Below are 16,307 nucleotides of genomic sequence, written 5' to 3' on the forward strand. Positions count from 1 at the left end.
CTCTCCAACCCAAACACAGCTCTCTCCATCGAAACTGGCAACAGAAGACAGTCCAATGCTGCTTTGAGATTTAGAAAAAATTCTGTGACTGGATAACAACAAAACATCTCCTGTGCACCTCTGCCCTGGAGCCGCTCCTGGGAGAGATGGGGGAACTCACCTGGAGAGGAGAAAGAGGGGTTCACAACCCCTCCCAGGGCCTGAAGGGGCTCCAGAAGAGCTGGAGAGGGACTGGGGACAAGGGCTCTAGGGACAGGACACAGGGAATGGCTTCCACTGCCAGAGGGCAGAGTTGGATGGGATATTGGGAAGGAATTCCTCCCTGTGAGGGTGCTGAGGCCCTGGCACAGGTTTGGATGCTCATTTTCCAGCACCAAACATGATCATTGTCAGACAGATAAGCCATGACAAGTGTTTTTCCTACAATAAAATAAAACAACACATCATGAAATAGAGCTGAAAGGTCTGTGTGTCCACGAGCTCCGTTCAGCAGTGTTTGAAGCTGGGAGAACGCCCTGGCTGCCCTTTGGCCAGAGCAGCTCTGAGCTCTGTTAATGACTGCCCATGGGAGGGTTTCCATGTCAGTGCTGCCTTACAGGTGATAAACAATTCAGATTTTACTGCAGCTTCCACTGACACATTTGCACTAATAAGGTAACAGGTTGCTGTGCAGATAATTCCCCAAAATATTTTCTTGAGTTGGTTCACGATCGGGGAAGATGGCAAAGACACTTTAAAAGTGAAGTAATTTCTTGCCCACTATTGATGACCTAATGAGACACAGTCATGAGATAAGAGTTTGCGTCATCATCTTTTATGTAAATTCTTTTTTAGGGCTGGTAAGGGAGTGTTACAGTTGGCCACTTCATAAAGGAAAACAAACAGATGGAGTTCTATTTTTAGTCTTCTGAGAATATAGCTCACAAATGCCATTTTTTCCAGAGGTGATTCGTTGACTTTCCACATGTCTGCTTATGGCCAGTGAAGCTTTTAACACAGATTTTCACTTTAAATTCATGTGACAGTTCCATTCAAAGCTTTGGAAATGTTGGTTTGATACCTAACAGGAAATGCTCAGGTAGCTGCTTCTAACATGCATCTTTGGGAGCTTCATCAAAATTCAATCAATTCCAACCAAGCATTTTGAAAACTGTTACCTACAAATGAGGCAAGTAACCGAACAAAACTCTATATTCTCTACTGCCTAAGCCATGGTGAATATAACCCTCCCTCATATTTTTAGATCCTCTACTGGCCACATTTAGTGGCTCTGTTACTTCTTGAGTAGTTTGAGTGGGTATTTTCCTTGTACAACAATAAAATCCCAAGCAAATCTTTTTAAGGTGTACCTGTACAATGGTGTTTCAGCACTGTTTACCCAAATAAAAGTGATTTTGATACTTTAGGCATTGTAACTAGCTTTCCCTGCCCAGGTAGCTGCTCTCAGAAGTGTTGCTTCAGAACTCTTGTTCCAGGAAAAGAAAATTTTAAAAAATATGATTTTAGACATGGTGAAGCCAATTCAAAGCATTTAAGACTCAAAAGAGCAGCAGCAGATTGAATCTGTTCTGCCACTACAGCCCCAGTTCTCTGAGCTGTTGGTATTACACATGTAAAGAAACTGTAAATGTAAGTGTTGGCTGCTGGGAGAGTTTTCAAAACAAATCAGTGTGGTCATGGTTTATGTTAACTTCTTCAAAGTAAAAGCCACTAGAATATTCCATTTTGTGTTTTTTCTCAGGAAACAGGTCACAGCTATGTACCATGCAGGGGGGCGTTGTGAGACTACCATCATGTATAAAATCAGTTTGGTCTTAAGAACTGTTCCATCAGTCAGGAACATCAGCAGGTGCTGCTCCTGGCCCGTGAGGAGCCTGTGAGCTGCCTCTGGTCAACAGGGCAGACTGGGGCTGTCCCTGCCCTTGTTTGCTGGCAGGCAGTGGCTGCAGGACAGTTGCTCAGACTGTGCTCCCAGCCTCTTCTGGCTGGTACCTGGGCAGGTTTCTTCAGTGTGTGTCAGCTCTGGCTGTGCTGGCTGCTGTGCCTTCACCAAAAGTGATCCTCCTGTGTTTGGAGATGGGCGTTGTGCTCCACCTGTGTGTGACAGGGTCACAGCAGGAGCTGTGCCTGTACTGCCCTGGGAACCTTAAAACACTGCCAGTTCACCAGGTGCAGGTGGTCAATCCAATCCAATCCAATCCAATCCAGTCCAGTCCAGTCCAGTCCAGTCCAGTCTGGGGAAAACTTGCTCCCTGTGACGATGCTCCTCCTTTCCTCCTGTGTCACGCCATCAGGGAGAGCCAGAGAAGCTGTGAGCTGAGCCCACCCCTCTAGCACAAACACCAAAGTGAAAGTGGGGGGAAAAGCTCCCAAAGAAACCCAAATCTAAGCTGATCCACCTTTTGGTGCCATCTCTGGGTTTCATCCTGTTTCTGCATGCTGAGTTGGAAGCCAAACCATGTGCCTGGTGGGGAGCACAGGATGCACAGACAGCCCCGGACAAGCACGCTGGCAGGAAAAGCAGAGCCCAGCTCTCCCAGGAGGTAATCCTGCCTGCTGGGCATACTCCCTTCCCCGTGGCCTCTGGGCCATGGAGAGATCATGCTAAAGCCTGCCCAGGTTACGTTTTTCATGTTCAGTAAAATTTGACTGCCAAAAACTTTCAGGATTCTCGCTCCACTGTCCTCCATGAGTTATGCTTCCTTGAAAAACCACAACCCTCTCTAAGTGCTTTAGAAATGCACCATAAGCATTAAGCCAACACTCGACGATAATAAATGAGGCCAAATTACATGCCAGGATGTGCTGGTGATAATGTTTTCCACTAAAGGCAGGAGTGGTGAAATTTTCTAGCACAACAGAGGCACTGTCCCCCCACCCCACACGAGTGATCTTTACTGACCACCCTGTGCCCATCCAGCCCCAAACCTTTCCCATGTGACAATGTCCCCACAGGTGACACGTGGGGCAGAGCCGAGGGTGGCCAGCCCGGTGCTGGCTGACCTTTAAATCCATCTTGTCTTGTTTGCATGCCCAAGAGGAAATCACATGTGTGGCACGAGCCTGACCCAGAAATATTGCAGGGAGTAGGATATTTTGTGCGAATAAGGAAGGGCAGGGTCTGCAAGATGAATCACCAAAACAATAATTATCCTGAGGAAAAACCTTGGAGGGTGGATTAGCCATGATAACTGCCCTTTCAAGGTAACAACAATGTGAGCCGTCAGCTCTTCTCGGTGGTGAGGGACACAAAATGCTATAGCACAAAGCTTAAAAATAAAAATGATGGGAGTTCATGAGAAGAGATTGCTCAGGGAGGCATCCCTCACTTCCCAACTGCTCTGACTTCAGCCTGTGATTGTTATACAATCTGCTGCAAGAATTGCTCCAAAAATTATTTTTAGCACACCAGTAGCTTTCAGTGAAAATAAATAAAGGGCCAGACAGTTGCTATAAAGACAGGAAATAAACTTTAGAAACTCTTTAACTTTTGGCTAAGCAAGGCAACTGAATTACACAGTTCCTGAGCGTGCATGATTGTCTGAGATAAGATGAGCTCTGATAGTTTTCTCTTTTCTCTCTGATCAGCCCAGTTATAACATCAGGACCAGTGCTTTGTGTCTGGGCACACCTGGAGCCAGCACCAGGGCCGGGAATCTCGGGGTGCTGCAGTCTGCCTGCACCTCTGGCGTGTATTTCCCATGGCTGTGCCATGTGCAGGCACAGGGCTCACAGCCAGCAGCTCCTGTGGGCAGTGCTGTGCTCACCCCCAGCCCGTGGAAGGATTTGGCCAGGGCACATTCCCAAAGCAGTGTCCTCTCCTCCCCAGCCCACCCTGCGTGGCTGGGGCACAGGAGCAGGAGTGCGTCCTGAGGAGGCAGGAGAGCTCTGCTTGCCTGGCTCTCAAACCACTCCCAGGAGCTTCAGGTGTCCCAAGGATGGGCAGAGTCACGGTGGCAGCGAGGGGGACGGGACCTGGGCCCCCACAGAGCTGGGCAGGGGCAGCAGCACTTCCAGCCCCTGCAGCACCTGCCAGGCTGCCCACAGCGAGCTGCTGCCCACCAAACATCTCTGTGCTGGAGCAGCAGTGAGGGAAGGCCCAGCTCTGGTTCCCAAGGGAAACAATCTTCTCATGGTCATGATTGAGCCAATCTTGTGCTCAGACTGGCTTGCCTATGCTGAATGCTCCAAGCTACCACTCTGGCAGTCGGGACAGATATTGGGAAGTGACGATATTTTGTGGCCTTTCAGTTTTACACTCAGTGTGTTTTGAGCAGCAGAGGTGCCACAGCCTTGTCTGTGCTTCACCCCATCTGCCCCCAAGGCTGGAGAAAGTGCTGGCATTCCTCTGGGAATGCTGCCTGGCACAGGCACTTCCCAGGGGGAGAGCTGAAAAAACACACCTGGGGTCACTCAGGCTGTGCCCTGCACCCAAACAGGGAAGTCCTCTTCAGTGACAGCACCTGGGGCTGGGGAACGAAACTGCAGCAAGGCGTGCTCGCTGCAGAGACAAAGGCTGCTGCCCTCGGAGCACCAGGCATCACCTGCCCCTGCACACTCTCAGGGCAGAGGCTCCAGCTGGCACACAGCTGGGCAGGGATGTGCTGCCAGCCGTGTCCCAAGGAAAGGCTCCTCCTGCTCCTCTCCCTGATATCAAACCCCTGCCAGCAGCCAGGAAAGTGAAATCACAGCATGGCCACAGAGGAGCTGGAGAAGGCACTTCCCAGGTCTGCTCCTTCCCTCAGGCTCACAGCTACCACAGCGTTCTTGTGCCTCTTGTGAGCTGCTCAGGAACTTTAATAATAACAAGAAAATGAGTAAAATCATTTCCCTGCTCTAGCAGGATGTAGATACCTTTCTATTTCGCAGCTCCTGAATTATTAGAAGGAATAAGTAGATGGTTGCAATTCACCATTGCTGAGCCTGTTAACAGCTTTATGTGCCTCTGCCAGTTCCACTTCATCCCAAGCTGGTCTGCCAGCACTCTGGTTTCTCCCCAGCAGCCTCCCCTGAACGTCTGGGATGTCTGCTGGCTGGAGCCTGGTCTGTCAGACCTTGAAGGGTGGCCTGGGGGCAGGATGAGGTCAAACCACTTAAACATCCTACTGCTTTATTTGCTTGCTTAGCTGTACACAGAGCTCCCTTCTGACTGCAGGAACATCCTTCCCTTCTGTATTCAATTTAAGATTTAACAAAATTATTTTCATACTTTTATGTGCCCAAAACATCAAAAAACCCCACCTTCAGCCACAGCCCTTCAGCTTGGATTCAGTCATGCCTCCCTCAGTGACAGAATGAGAGTAAAACACCTTATCAGTTTGGACAGATCAGTTTCCTTTATGGTGGAGTCGTTTTCAGTGTGCTGTGATGTGTATTACAAAAGCTAAAGATATAAATGATCAACTGGAAGCTTGAATTAATTTTTCCTCATGTCTAAATTAGGAGAGTGAGTAATTGCTGCAGTAATCGCGGGCAGAGCCTGTTTATCAATGCCAGTGAATAATTGGCTATCAAACAATAGTGCACTTTGCCTTTGAAAATTCACAACACTCCAGCAGGAAGCACAACACCAGTTTTGTGCTCGCCTGGTGATTGATGAGAGGAGTGGCAGGATTACAAACGCAGTTTGGGGAAAAGCTTTCTGATGTGTCTCCCCTAAACGCATCCCTATGCCTCAAGAGTTATCCTTGCTGCAAGGATAAGCTCACAGCAGCCTCAGATTACAGCATCTGAAGTCACAGGGCCAAAATAGCAGTAGCCTAATTCTGTAATCAATCACTGCTGCTTGCAGGCAGCCAAGAGCTGTACCTGGAAGCCACAGGCAGGAGTTGCCTCTTGTTTTGTGATTTTGTACCCGTCTGCCGTGGCTCTGACCTCACCCTCTGTCCATCCAGCACTGGCACTCTTATCTTCCTTGGGCCCTTCCATTTTCTGTGTCAAGCCTATCCTTCCCCCACCATGCTCCTCATCCCTTCCTCTGCTGGCTCTGGGTTGTGTCTCTGTCCTGCCGGGGTCCCACTCCTCTGCCCCTCTCCTCCTCCAGCCCTCCAGTGCCACCACTCCTCCTCCTCTCTCCCCTCCCGGCTGCTCACGGACTCTGCGTACTCGCCCAGGCACCCACAGCTCCTGCAGCTCTCAGGACCTCACCTGTGCTCTCCTCCTCTTCCCAGCACCTTCCTTTCTCTGAGTTGTCTGGATCAGGAGCAGACATGGTGCAGATGGTTGGGGATCCCCACTGTTCCTGCTGATTCCAAGCCCCTGCTCCTGCCCAGCCTCTCCCCATCCTCCTCTGCGCTTGATCCAAGGCTCTTCCTTCTCCTCCCAGATTCCCACACACAGTCTTGATGCTCTCAGGTGTGAGAACCCAACCAGTTCCTCCCATTGGCATCTCCTCACTCCTTCAGCTGAGCTCAGCTCCTGTTTGGCTCTCTCAGGCGCTCTGAAATGGTTAATCTGCAATGTTCTGCTCTTAGCACTGCTCTTCCTCACCTCTCTGCTGTGCAAATTGTGATGTGCCGTGTGTTCTGCTCACTGCTCATTCAGATAATTCAATTAGTTTTCCTATCCTCCTCTGTTTGCAGACCTCTCCTCCCTGTCCTTTTCACAATTTGAAAATTGCTCATTTGCTTTCAAGCTTCATTTCAGTCCAGTCTATCCTGTTCTTCCAGAGCCTGGCCTACTGACTGAATTTCACTGCTTTTTATCTCCCTGGAGTTTTTAACACAGCAGAAAATTCATTCTTTCTGCCTCTGTACCGTTCCCTTTCCAACTGTGCAGCTGCAAGATACAGCTGAATCTGAAGAAATGTATCTTCAACTCTGTCTGATGCAATTTCTCACTCATGGCTCTGTCCTGGCTCCCTGGCTCTCCCAGGAAATACGAGCTGACTGGTTTTCCTCATGTCTCCAGTAGGATGCTGTTCTGTTCTCCCTTCCAACAGCATCTCCCTGACATCTCACTGTCTTTCATCCTTCCTTCATCCCTTTTAATTCTAATTATGCTTAGCTCTTCCTATTTAACCTTGAATTCTGCAGTTTCCCCTTCATTAACATACTTTAGCATCTCCTTTCTTTAAGATGTATCAAATGTATTAAAAGGCCCTTGATTTCCCTCTTGTCCTTCCACACCCTGCTCCATCCCATAGCTCACTGCTGTTACAAATCCCTGAAGAATTCACTCCAGAGTTTGGAAACATGTGTCTGCATGGCTGAAGAGACCAGGCCCATGGTACCTGAAGTGCTGGAAGTGTCTGTAAAGGCAGCCTCTCCAAAACCAGGAATCAGCTCAGTCACGTGTTTTCCACAAAGGCATTTTTGACAGATCAGTTAATGCTTTTTACATCATTTAAGACTGAATGTGGAATGCAAGACTATTTTACCCTTTATCTGGACATAAAATTTATCTCTGAACAGGTAGATAGGGAAATGTTCCCAGCTTTGCAAGGAGATGGGAAATTTTTGATAGGAGCCCTGATATCTGCAACACAAGTCACTTTCACAGGGTTCACAGAATTGCCCCAAAGCTCTCCTATTAGCAAAGTCTGTTTGAACAAACTTGGCTGGAAGACAAAATTCAGTTCAGTACTTTTCCCTTTTTGTTTTTAACCTGCAGTGCTATTTTAAGATGAGCTTTATGGTTCCAGTTTAGGCAATGGCCAAAACGGAAGGGAAAAAAAAGACAGTATTTCATAAAGTTTACGTGCCTTGCTCGTGACTCTCTCGCACCATGATATCACCATGGCCTCGTGCATTTCTATTGACATTTGACATCAGCCTTGTAAAAGTGCATTTCAAATCTTTGAACAGATGCAAAAGGGAAGTTTTGTTTTGGAAAAAGATGGGGTTTGAGTTCTGTCATTTTAATTATAGTTATATAGAGATATTAATCTAGTCACAGTCTCAAAATGTCTTCTGCTGATTGTCAGATTTGTAAGGTCAGGCTTCATCACCACACAAAGTGGACCTGTGTCTTTCTGTGCCCTCCTCCCCATCATTCCACTTTCTCCACCCTTTCTCTCCTTCCTGCCATGAACATGAGTTTGCTTCCCCTCCTCTCCACATGATTTCCTCATGCTATTTGTTACCCCTTCCACACAGGGCTGCGTGACTCCTCCCTGCCATGGCCAGGGAATGGACACCACCCTTGTTGTCCAGGCTGGTCCCCACCCAGCCACACATGCTGGGCACATCACCCAGCCAGTCTGGTCAGCAAGGAGCAGCTCAGGGTCCAGCCAGGAGCAGCTCAGGGTGCTGCAGTGCCCAGGGTCCAGCTCTGTAGTGCCCAGTGTCCAGCACAGTTCTGCCTCCTCCTCCTCACCCACTGCCCCCATGCTGGAGCAGCTGCCATAGCTCAGCTTTTCCCATGGCCAGTGCCTGGTTCCCAGCAGGTTTCATCACCTAAAGGCTCCTGGCAGGACTTCAGTGCCAAGCCCAGCTGGCCACAGGCAGCAAGTATGCCCATCCACATCCAGTTTGGCAGCCCAGCTCCCTTCCCTCCACACATGCTCTTGCTGCTCCACCTCCCTGTAGCCTTGGGGAGATCCTGATGGCTTTAGAACCTTCTTTTAACAGCATCCACAACTCTCTGGTTCTTACACTGCCTGGAAGACCATATCTTGTTTTCTGGACCAGATCCACAGTGTTTAAGACCTTTCTTTGGCAATGAATAATCTGCTTTGACAGTTCATCTTTTCACCTCTTATGTCCATTAATAAATATGTAAAGGAAATGTCATGTCTTTTTTTAAAAAAATTTAAAAAAAAAAAGCAAAAATAGCATTTGTCTAAGTGCATGCTGTGATAATGAAGGAATATAATTTTTTTTTGCAAATACCACATATTCCCCTGTGTGTTTGCAACAAGTAGCACATTATGGGGTGGAATCGGGAAAGTCTCCCAGAGCAGCTGTGCAGGAAATGAATTATTAAAAAAAGTCTGGATGAACAGCATCCCTGTGAACAAATAGCTGTGTTTATGCCTGTCAGGGAATAAAGGGTAAACAAAAAGAAATAATTGAGCCCCTGTAGATAGGGAAGTCACTGAGCAACTTGCAGTGGGCACCTGGTGACACTTGCACATTGCTTGAGAGAACAGACAGTGCAGACCAAATGAATGGCAAAAAGAGATTTATCTCTCCAATTCTGCTACTGATGTTGAGTATTATTGTTGGAGGGAAAATTTTTTTCACAGGTATTAATTATTAGCTCCTTCCCTGGTGTGTGCAGCAAGGCAGGGTCCAAACTCCAGGCACTCCAGGGTACCAGGGGAGGGGGGCACAGCCTACAGGGCAGCAGGGCTGATCCCAACCCGAATCCCAGTTCGGGATCCAGCCCCAGCACCAGCCCAGGCTGAGCCTGGGTGTGCCACAGGAGCCAGGGAAACCACTCAGTGCAGCCACAGCTGCCCCAGAGACAGCACAGGGACAGATGGAGGGATTGGCAGAACAGCACAGGAACAACTTCCAGGTTCTCCTGTGGTTTTTAACCTTGGTTTTTAGAATTGATGGTCATGTCTTCATACAGACATCCTCAGCTCTCAGACAGAATCATATGATCCTGCCTGACAAACCAGGCTGGATGGAGCTCAGAAGCTCAGGTTTGGAGCAGTTTCACAACCCATTACATTGGTTTGGATGTAAAGTATTCCTTTATCTGTACTTGGATTAAAAAGTCTGAGCAAACTCAAACCCAGGGAAACCCTGGACTCACAGACAATGTTTTCAGGAGCTTCTGAGGCCACGCCCAGCTCCAAAAGCCATGAGATGCATTGGAGGCTGTGGCAGAGGAGAGCCTGCTTGGTGCTCACACAGACACAGCCTTGCACCACTCAACAGCCAGTAAAACCCTAAATGCTCCAACCAGAGCACCTCTTTCCTCATCCCAAATCTTCTACTGGCTTCTGATCATCCATCCCCCTCCTCATCACACACACTCACAACCGTCTGAGCCCATCAGTTGCTAATTAGATGAAGCTGCAGGTATTTAGGTCCCAGGCACCTGTGCTTTCCCAAACTCCTTCCTCTCCCTGGCTGTATTAACTGTGGTGTGTCCCTGTGCCTGGCTCGGGGGCCCTCCTGGAGCTCCCCTGGGTGGGACTGGGGGTCAGAGCTGCCCTCTCAGGGGTGTCACACTGTCCTGGGCTCTCTGACTGCTGGCCTGAGCTCGCCAGGGTTTGTGTCACCAAATCAATTGATTGGAAGGTGATCAATCACGACAGGGCATGTGGCACCTTTGTATTGCCATGAGGATCCCAAACACAGCAGGGAAGGTGCTGTAGTGAGTCCTGCAGGCAGGGCAGGCGAATTCACCGTGCCTGGCTCTGCCCCTCGTGGAATTCACCGAGGGAGCAGTTCTGCAGCCTCTTCATTGCTCCTTCTCCACGGGTACAGCTGGAAACTGAGGAGTCACTGTGGCTGCTGATGGTAGGATATATCAGGAGCGAGCTGAGAAGAGCCCAGGAAATTACCTGGCTTTGTAAATGTAATTTATTTATTTATTGTATCTTTTTTTCCATGCACTTTTAGGAGGCAGGAGATTCTTAATACAGGGAGGGTTGGTATATTAACCTCACATTTTTGCTACTGAAAGGACTCTCTGGTCTGACTTCTACAGGAGATGTTTTGACAACAAAACAGTGCAGCTATGATTAGCCTGATAAAAGGGAGCCAGAGTTGGAGTATTGATGATATGTGCATCTAGGATCTAGTTACAAATTGGGCTTTTAACCACATTTTCCCTTGTGAATTCCTGTTATCAGAGCCCATCTTAAAAGAAAAAAAGAAAAAGAAAAAAGACAGGCAGCCCTTCTTTTTCATGTTTCTTGTATTTCTTTATGCTTATGAAAAATGAGCCATTAATAACTCTGACCAGAACCACACACTGAGCAGCATGGGCTGTGCAAGCCTCCTCACCCAGTTCCATGTCCATGCTGGGAGCAGAGCAGCACTGAACCTCTGCAGCTCCTGGACTCAGATGGGAGGGAGCTCAGCAGTCCCAAAGGATTGTATCACCAAGAGACTTTTCAAGCTTTTTTTTTTTTTTTTTTTTTTTTTTTCATAATCTAATTTATTTTGAGAATACATTTTGAGAGCTGATTAGCTGCCACACTAAATCACTGCACTGTCTAACCCCAAAAAGCTGCCCTGACAAACAATTAACAATAGAAACACCATTGTGGCAACAAGTGATGGATGGCTCTAGGGTGCAGCTTGGGCCCAGGCTTTGTTCAGAAGAAAGTTGCTGCTTCTAAATAAAGATGTGGGTAGTAAAAGGTGAGAGCAGAGAGATTGTATCTGGAATAAAACTATTTGCTCTGCTTGGGGTGTGTTTGTCACAGCACTGAGCATCTCAGGAGAGGCAGGAGAGCCCCATGGCTCTGGTCATAATCAGAAACTGCCAGGCACCAGGGAATCATGGAGTCATGGAATGGTTTGGGTGGGAGGGAACCTCAAAGCCCATCCAGTGCCACCCCTGCCATGGCAGGGACACCTTCCACTGTCCCAGGTTGCTCCAAGCCCTGTCCAGCCTGACCTTGGACACTTCCAGGGATCCAGGGGCAGCCACGGCTACTCTGAGCACCTGTGCCAGGGCCTCACCACTCTTACAGGAAGGAATTTCCTCCCAAAATCCCATCTGAACCTGTCCTACTTCAGCTTAAGGCCTTTCTCCCCAGTCCTGTCACCCCTGACCCTTGTGGAAAGTCCCCTCTAGCCTTCCCCTTTAGGCGCTGGGAGGAGCAGCAAAGCCAAACCTCCTCCTGCCACGAGCTCTGGGATTTCTCTTAAATCCTTTTAAGACCATGGTTTTGAGTTAATTTCTCTTGCCACAGGCAATTTCCTGATTACTACTGTTCTGTCATTAATCTCTAATTGTTGTTCTAAGTTTTGTGTTAATTTACAAACTTGCCTGTAACTTATTACTCTTCTCTAAAGAGAAGTAGAATCTTTTATCACAATGCCTCGTATTGTGATATTTGATATATGAATATTATGCAGATATTAAACTCTATTATAAGTAATAAATATGAAGACAGTGTAAAAAAGGAAGCTGGATATGCAGACCCTGTAATGGTAGGTAATGATTAGTTACTACAGACCACTTAAAAGACATCATGGTTGAAAGAATGATTTAAGGTCTACAGCATTTTGAAAGTGACTAAAAAGCCCAAGAAACTTTGCCAAACAAGCCAAACTACCTCCTGTAATCTGCACAGGAATGTTATTTTATGTATGCTTCAAATGCATCTAGGTCACAACATTTTTAGGAATGAACAGCGTAAGAGAAAGTCATTGATTATCCAGTAAGTTATTTTCTCAGGAAGGTTTGCCATTTTCCACTCTTTCTGAACCCCAGGACAACAGTTTGCTCACCTTTGATCTGTCCCATAGCCATGTGCTGTGCTGAGGCTGAATTATACCGATCATCACTAGCTTCAGAATCAGAAATAAAAATAAAAAAATAAAAAAAAAAAACGAAAAATGAAGCATAGAAAGCTGTGGATATGTTTGCTGGAGGAGCTTGTGGTGTGTGGGCAGGGCAGCTCTCCCAAATTCCTGAAGCTCTGGCTGTGGCCCAGCCATCCCTGCTGCCCTGCTCGTGGCATGGGACTGTAGCACAGCTCTGTCAGCACCACAGGGTGTTCCCTGCTGCCCTTCTGCTGCCTCCTAATGGCACTTCACCCTGCTGGGGGATCTCGCCACCCAAAGAGGACCTGCTTCAACCTTGAATTTGTTCTCATCCATACCTGCTGGCCTCTACTCGCACCGATGAGCTCTGGCCCATCCCTTTATCCCTGGTGCTGGCTGTGCTCCAGGACTTGGAGCCTTTATTGCACTGGAGGCTGCAAAAGCCTCGGGCCAGCTGCTCCCACCGCCCCAAATGCCATGGAGGTGCCGAGAGCTTCCCGCTGCTGCCTGGTCTCCCCCTCTCTGCCCACCCTGCCCTCTCCATCCTCTCCCCTTCTATCCCTTTTCATATCTTCCCTCTTCCTTTCTCCCCTCTCTCTTTTCATTTCTCTCCTCTCCCCGCACCCTTCCACCTCCATCTCTTCTCTCCCCCTTTCCCTCTCTCCTGCTCTCCCTTTCCCCCTTTCCCCCTTTCCCTCTCTCCTGCTCTCCCTTTTCCCCTTTCCCTCTCTCCTGCTCTCCCTTTTCCCCTTTCCCTCTCTCCTGTTCTCCCTTTCCCCCTTTCCCTCTCTCCTGCTCTCCCTTTTCCCCTTTTCCCCTTTCCCTCTCTCCTGCTCTCCCTTTCCCCCTTTCCCTCTCTCTCTCTCCCTCTCCCGTTTCCCCTTTCCCTCTCTCCTGCTCTCCCTTTTCCCCTTTCCCTCTCTCCTGCTCTCCCTTTCCCCCTTTCCCTCTCTCCTGCTCTCCCTTTCCCCTTCCCTCTCTCCTGCTCTCCCTTTCCCCCTTTCCCTCTCTCCTGCTCTCCCTTTCCCCCTTTCCCTCTCTCCTGCTCTCCCTTTCCCCCTTTCCCTCTCTCCTGCTCTCCCTTTCCCCCTTTCCCTCTCTCCTGCTCTCCCTTTCCCCCTTTCCCTCTCTCCTGCTCTCCCTTTCCCCCTTTCCCTCTCTCCTGCTCTCCCTTTCCCCCTTTCCCTCTCTCCTGCTCTCCCTTTCCCCCTTTCCCTCTCTCCTGCTCTCCCTTTCCCCCTTTCCCTCTCTCCTGCTCTCCCTTTCCCCCTTTCCCTCTCTCCTGCTCTCCCTTTCCCCCTTTCCCTCTCTCCTGCTCTCCCTTTCCCCCTTTCCCTCTCTCCTGTTCTCCCTTTCCCCCTTTCCCTCTCTCCTGCTCTCCCTTTCCCCCTTTCCCTCTCTCCCTCTCCCGTTTCCTCTCCCCCCTGCCCACCCTGCAGTTCCGCCCGTTGCCGCCAGGTGCCGCTCTGACAAAGAGGTTGCGGCGGGCGCTGCCCGTGTGCCTCGGGGCTCCCCCGCACCCGAACCGAGCCCGAACCCCTCACCCCTCACCTGAGCCCCCCAAAATGCTGCGCCCTACACCCCGCACTCTCCGAACCTCGCACTCTCCGAACCCCCCTCATTTCGCTCCGGGCCGGGTTCGGGCCGCCCGCTGGCTCTGGGCCTCCGTGGGGAGCACGGCCCGGCCGCACGGAGGGGCTGCGGTGCACCAAGGTGATGGGAATCGTCCGCCGCACCTGGGAACGCAGAGCGATGGAGAGCTGGGTTGGGACACCCCTTCCCTGTCCCGGGAACTCGGCAGGAACGGACCTGGCCCATCCCCCGGACCGGCTGCGCCTCGCTTGGACCTCCCTGGGGTGGTTCGGGAGAGCGGGGAAGACGCGGCCGCTGCCCCGCGAGAGGGGCTCCAGGCCGGCTCCTCGGGGGGATCTGACCCGGCTCCTCCGAGGGACCCTGAGGGATCCTGTCATCAATGCTTTTGTTTTCAGAAAAACATTATCAGCAGAACAATTCCCTCACCACACCCCTGTTATCATTTAGGTAACCTCCCTGTTTGAAATATTTTAAGTGGATAATAAAATAAGTCACCATATCCGTGTAAATTCCCGCAACGAGGAGCCGGGATCCTCCTCCCGGCCGGCCCGGCCCCCCCGCCGCAGGCAGGCGGCTCCGCGGAGCTCCCGGGCGGCCGCAGCCCCCAGGCCGGCCCCGGAGTGGGCTTGGAGCGCGGACATCGACGTGAGCCCACTGCCACGGCACCGAGCCCTGCCCTGTCACTGGAAGGACCGGCCACAAAACCGGCGGGGAGCTCGCTGCGGACACACGGGGCTCCCTCCTGGCCCCGTCCGCACCTGCCGGTGCCGCCTCTCCCCCCGATGCGGGCCGGGCGGCGCTCCGGGGGTGCCGCAGCCGCCCGGGGCTCATCTCGGCGCGGGGACCGGGAGGCTGCGGGACAGCCCGCGACACGCGGGAGGCAGACCGGGGGGAGGAGCGTCGGGACAAACGCATAAAACCGGCCCCAGGTGCTGAGCGGCCCCGGCGAGCGGGCGGCGAGCGCGGACTCAAAGCTGTGGCCCCGCTGCCGGCGCGGAGCTGCGCGGGGTGCAGGCCCCCAATGCCGCCCGGCGGGCCGGGGCCAGCCCCGGGGGCGTCCCCCGGCGACACCCCCCGGAGCCCCCGCCGCGTTCCCCCGGGCCGTGCCCGCAGGAGGAGGATCGCACTGAGCCTGCCTGCAGGCAGGTGATCCGTCTGCCCTTCGTGGTTCCCCTCCTGCCCACCTCCCCGCCTCGCTTTACCCCACCCGGCTGGACAACTCCCTCCTTTGGAGAACACGCCCAAGTATCTGAAAAAGAGAGAAAGAGAGAGAAAAAAAGAAAAGGGGGGGGGGGGGTGTGAAGAAGAGAGAGAGCCAATTGACACTGAAGGTGGGGACGCGGCTGACGCTCGCAGGACCCCGCAGCCCGTCCAGCCCGTCCAGCCCCGCACTCCCCGGACAGCGGCCGCGGGCGGAGCGGGGCCGGCAGCGCGGGCGGAGCGGAGCCCCGGCGGGGCCATGCTGAGAGGCGGCGGGGGCTCGGCGCGGAGCCGCGGGGCGCGGCGGGGGCTGCCCCGCTCGGCCGGGCGGCCGTGACCGCCAGGGACGGAGCGGCCCCGGCCCCGAGCGCGCCGGGCATCGTTTCGCGTGTTGGTCTGAGGCACGGCAAGCTAGGAATATGAACAGGAAAACAAGGCGCTGGATCTTCCACATCTTCCTGAGCCTGGGGATTGTGTATATCAAGATCGGGTAAGTAACTTTTTTTCTTTCTTCTATAACAATCGCGCTCTCTCTTGCGCTCAGCACAACCTGCCCAGACCTGTTATTATTTAACTCGGGAAGGCTCAAAAAAAAAAAAAAAAAAAAGAAAAAAAAAGAAAAAAAAAAGAAAAAAAAAAAAAAAGAAACTAAAAGTGATGATGGTGGAGATCAAGATTATGTCTCAAAAGACAGGTAAAGTGCCCGCCGGTAAAGGCGGCGGCTGGGATGCAGTCCCTGTCGGGAAGGGACACCCAGGCGATCCCCGCGCAGCCAGCCCTTCGCCAGCCCGGCCGGCGGGCCCGGTGCGGGATGTCCCGGCCGCTCCCTGCCCCGTGTCTGCCCGCGCCTCCCGCAGGGACATCCCTCGGCCGCTGCCGCCCGGGGAGACAGCAGCGGAGACAACGCCGCCCGTCCCGGGAGGGCGCAGGGAGGGCGGCGGCGCTCCGGACTCGCAGCATCTCCGGCCAGGTGCGCTGCGTGCGGGAGGAGGCGGCGCGGCCCCTGGGCAGGGAGCGTGGGTTGTCCCCATCCATCCCTCCCTCCCTGCCTCCCTCTCTCCTCTAACTGTTGGGCAGGTTTGGGAAAACCCTCCCAGCCCGCTGCCTGTGCTT

General features: G+C 51.7%; 1 protein-coding gene across 1 annotated transcript in view; it reads left to right on the forward strand.

Annotated features, from left to right (window-relative positions):
• Positions 1 to 14,915: 14,915 nt before the first annotated feature.
• Positions 14,916 to 16,307, forward strand: part of WNT7A (Wnt family member 7A) — a 36,309-nt gene continuing 34,917 nt past the window's right edge. Inside the window, exon 1 of the mRNA XM_086845195.1 lies at positions 14,916 to 15,684. Coding sequence (XP_086701321.1) covers positions 15,614 to 15,684 — 71 coding nt within the window. The 5' untranslated portion in view covers positions 14,916 to 15,613. The remainder of the gene's footprint in view (positions 15,685 to 16,307) is intronic.

Source organism: Cyanistes caeruleus, chromosome 11 (assembly GCF_971803275.1).
Source record: "Cyanistes caeruleus chromosome 11, bCyaCae1.hap1.1, whole genome shotgun sequence".
NCBI lineage: Eukaryota > Metazoa > Chordata > Aves > Passeriformes > Paridae > Cyanistes > Cyanistes caeruleus.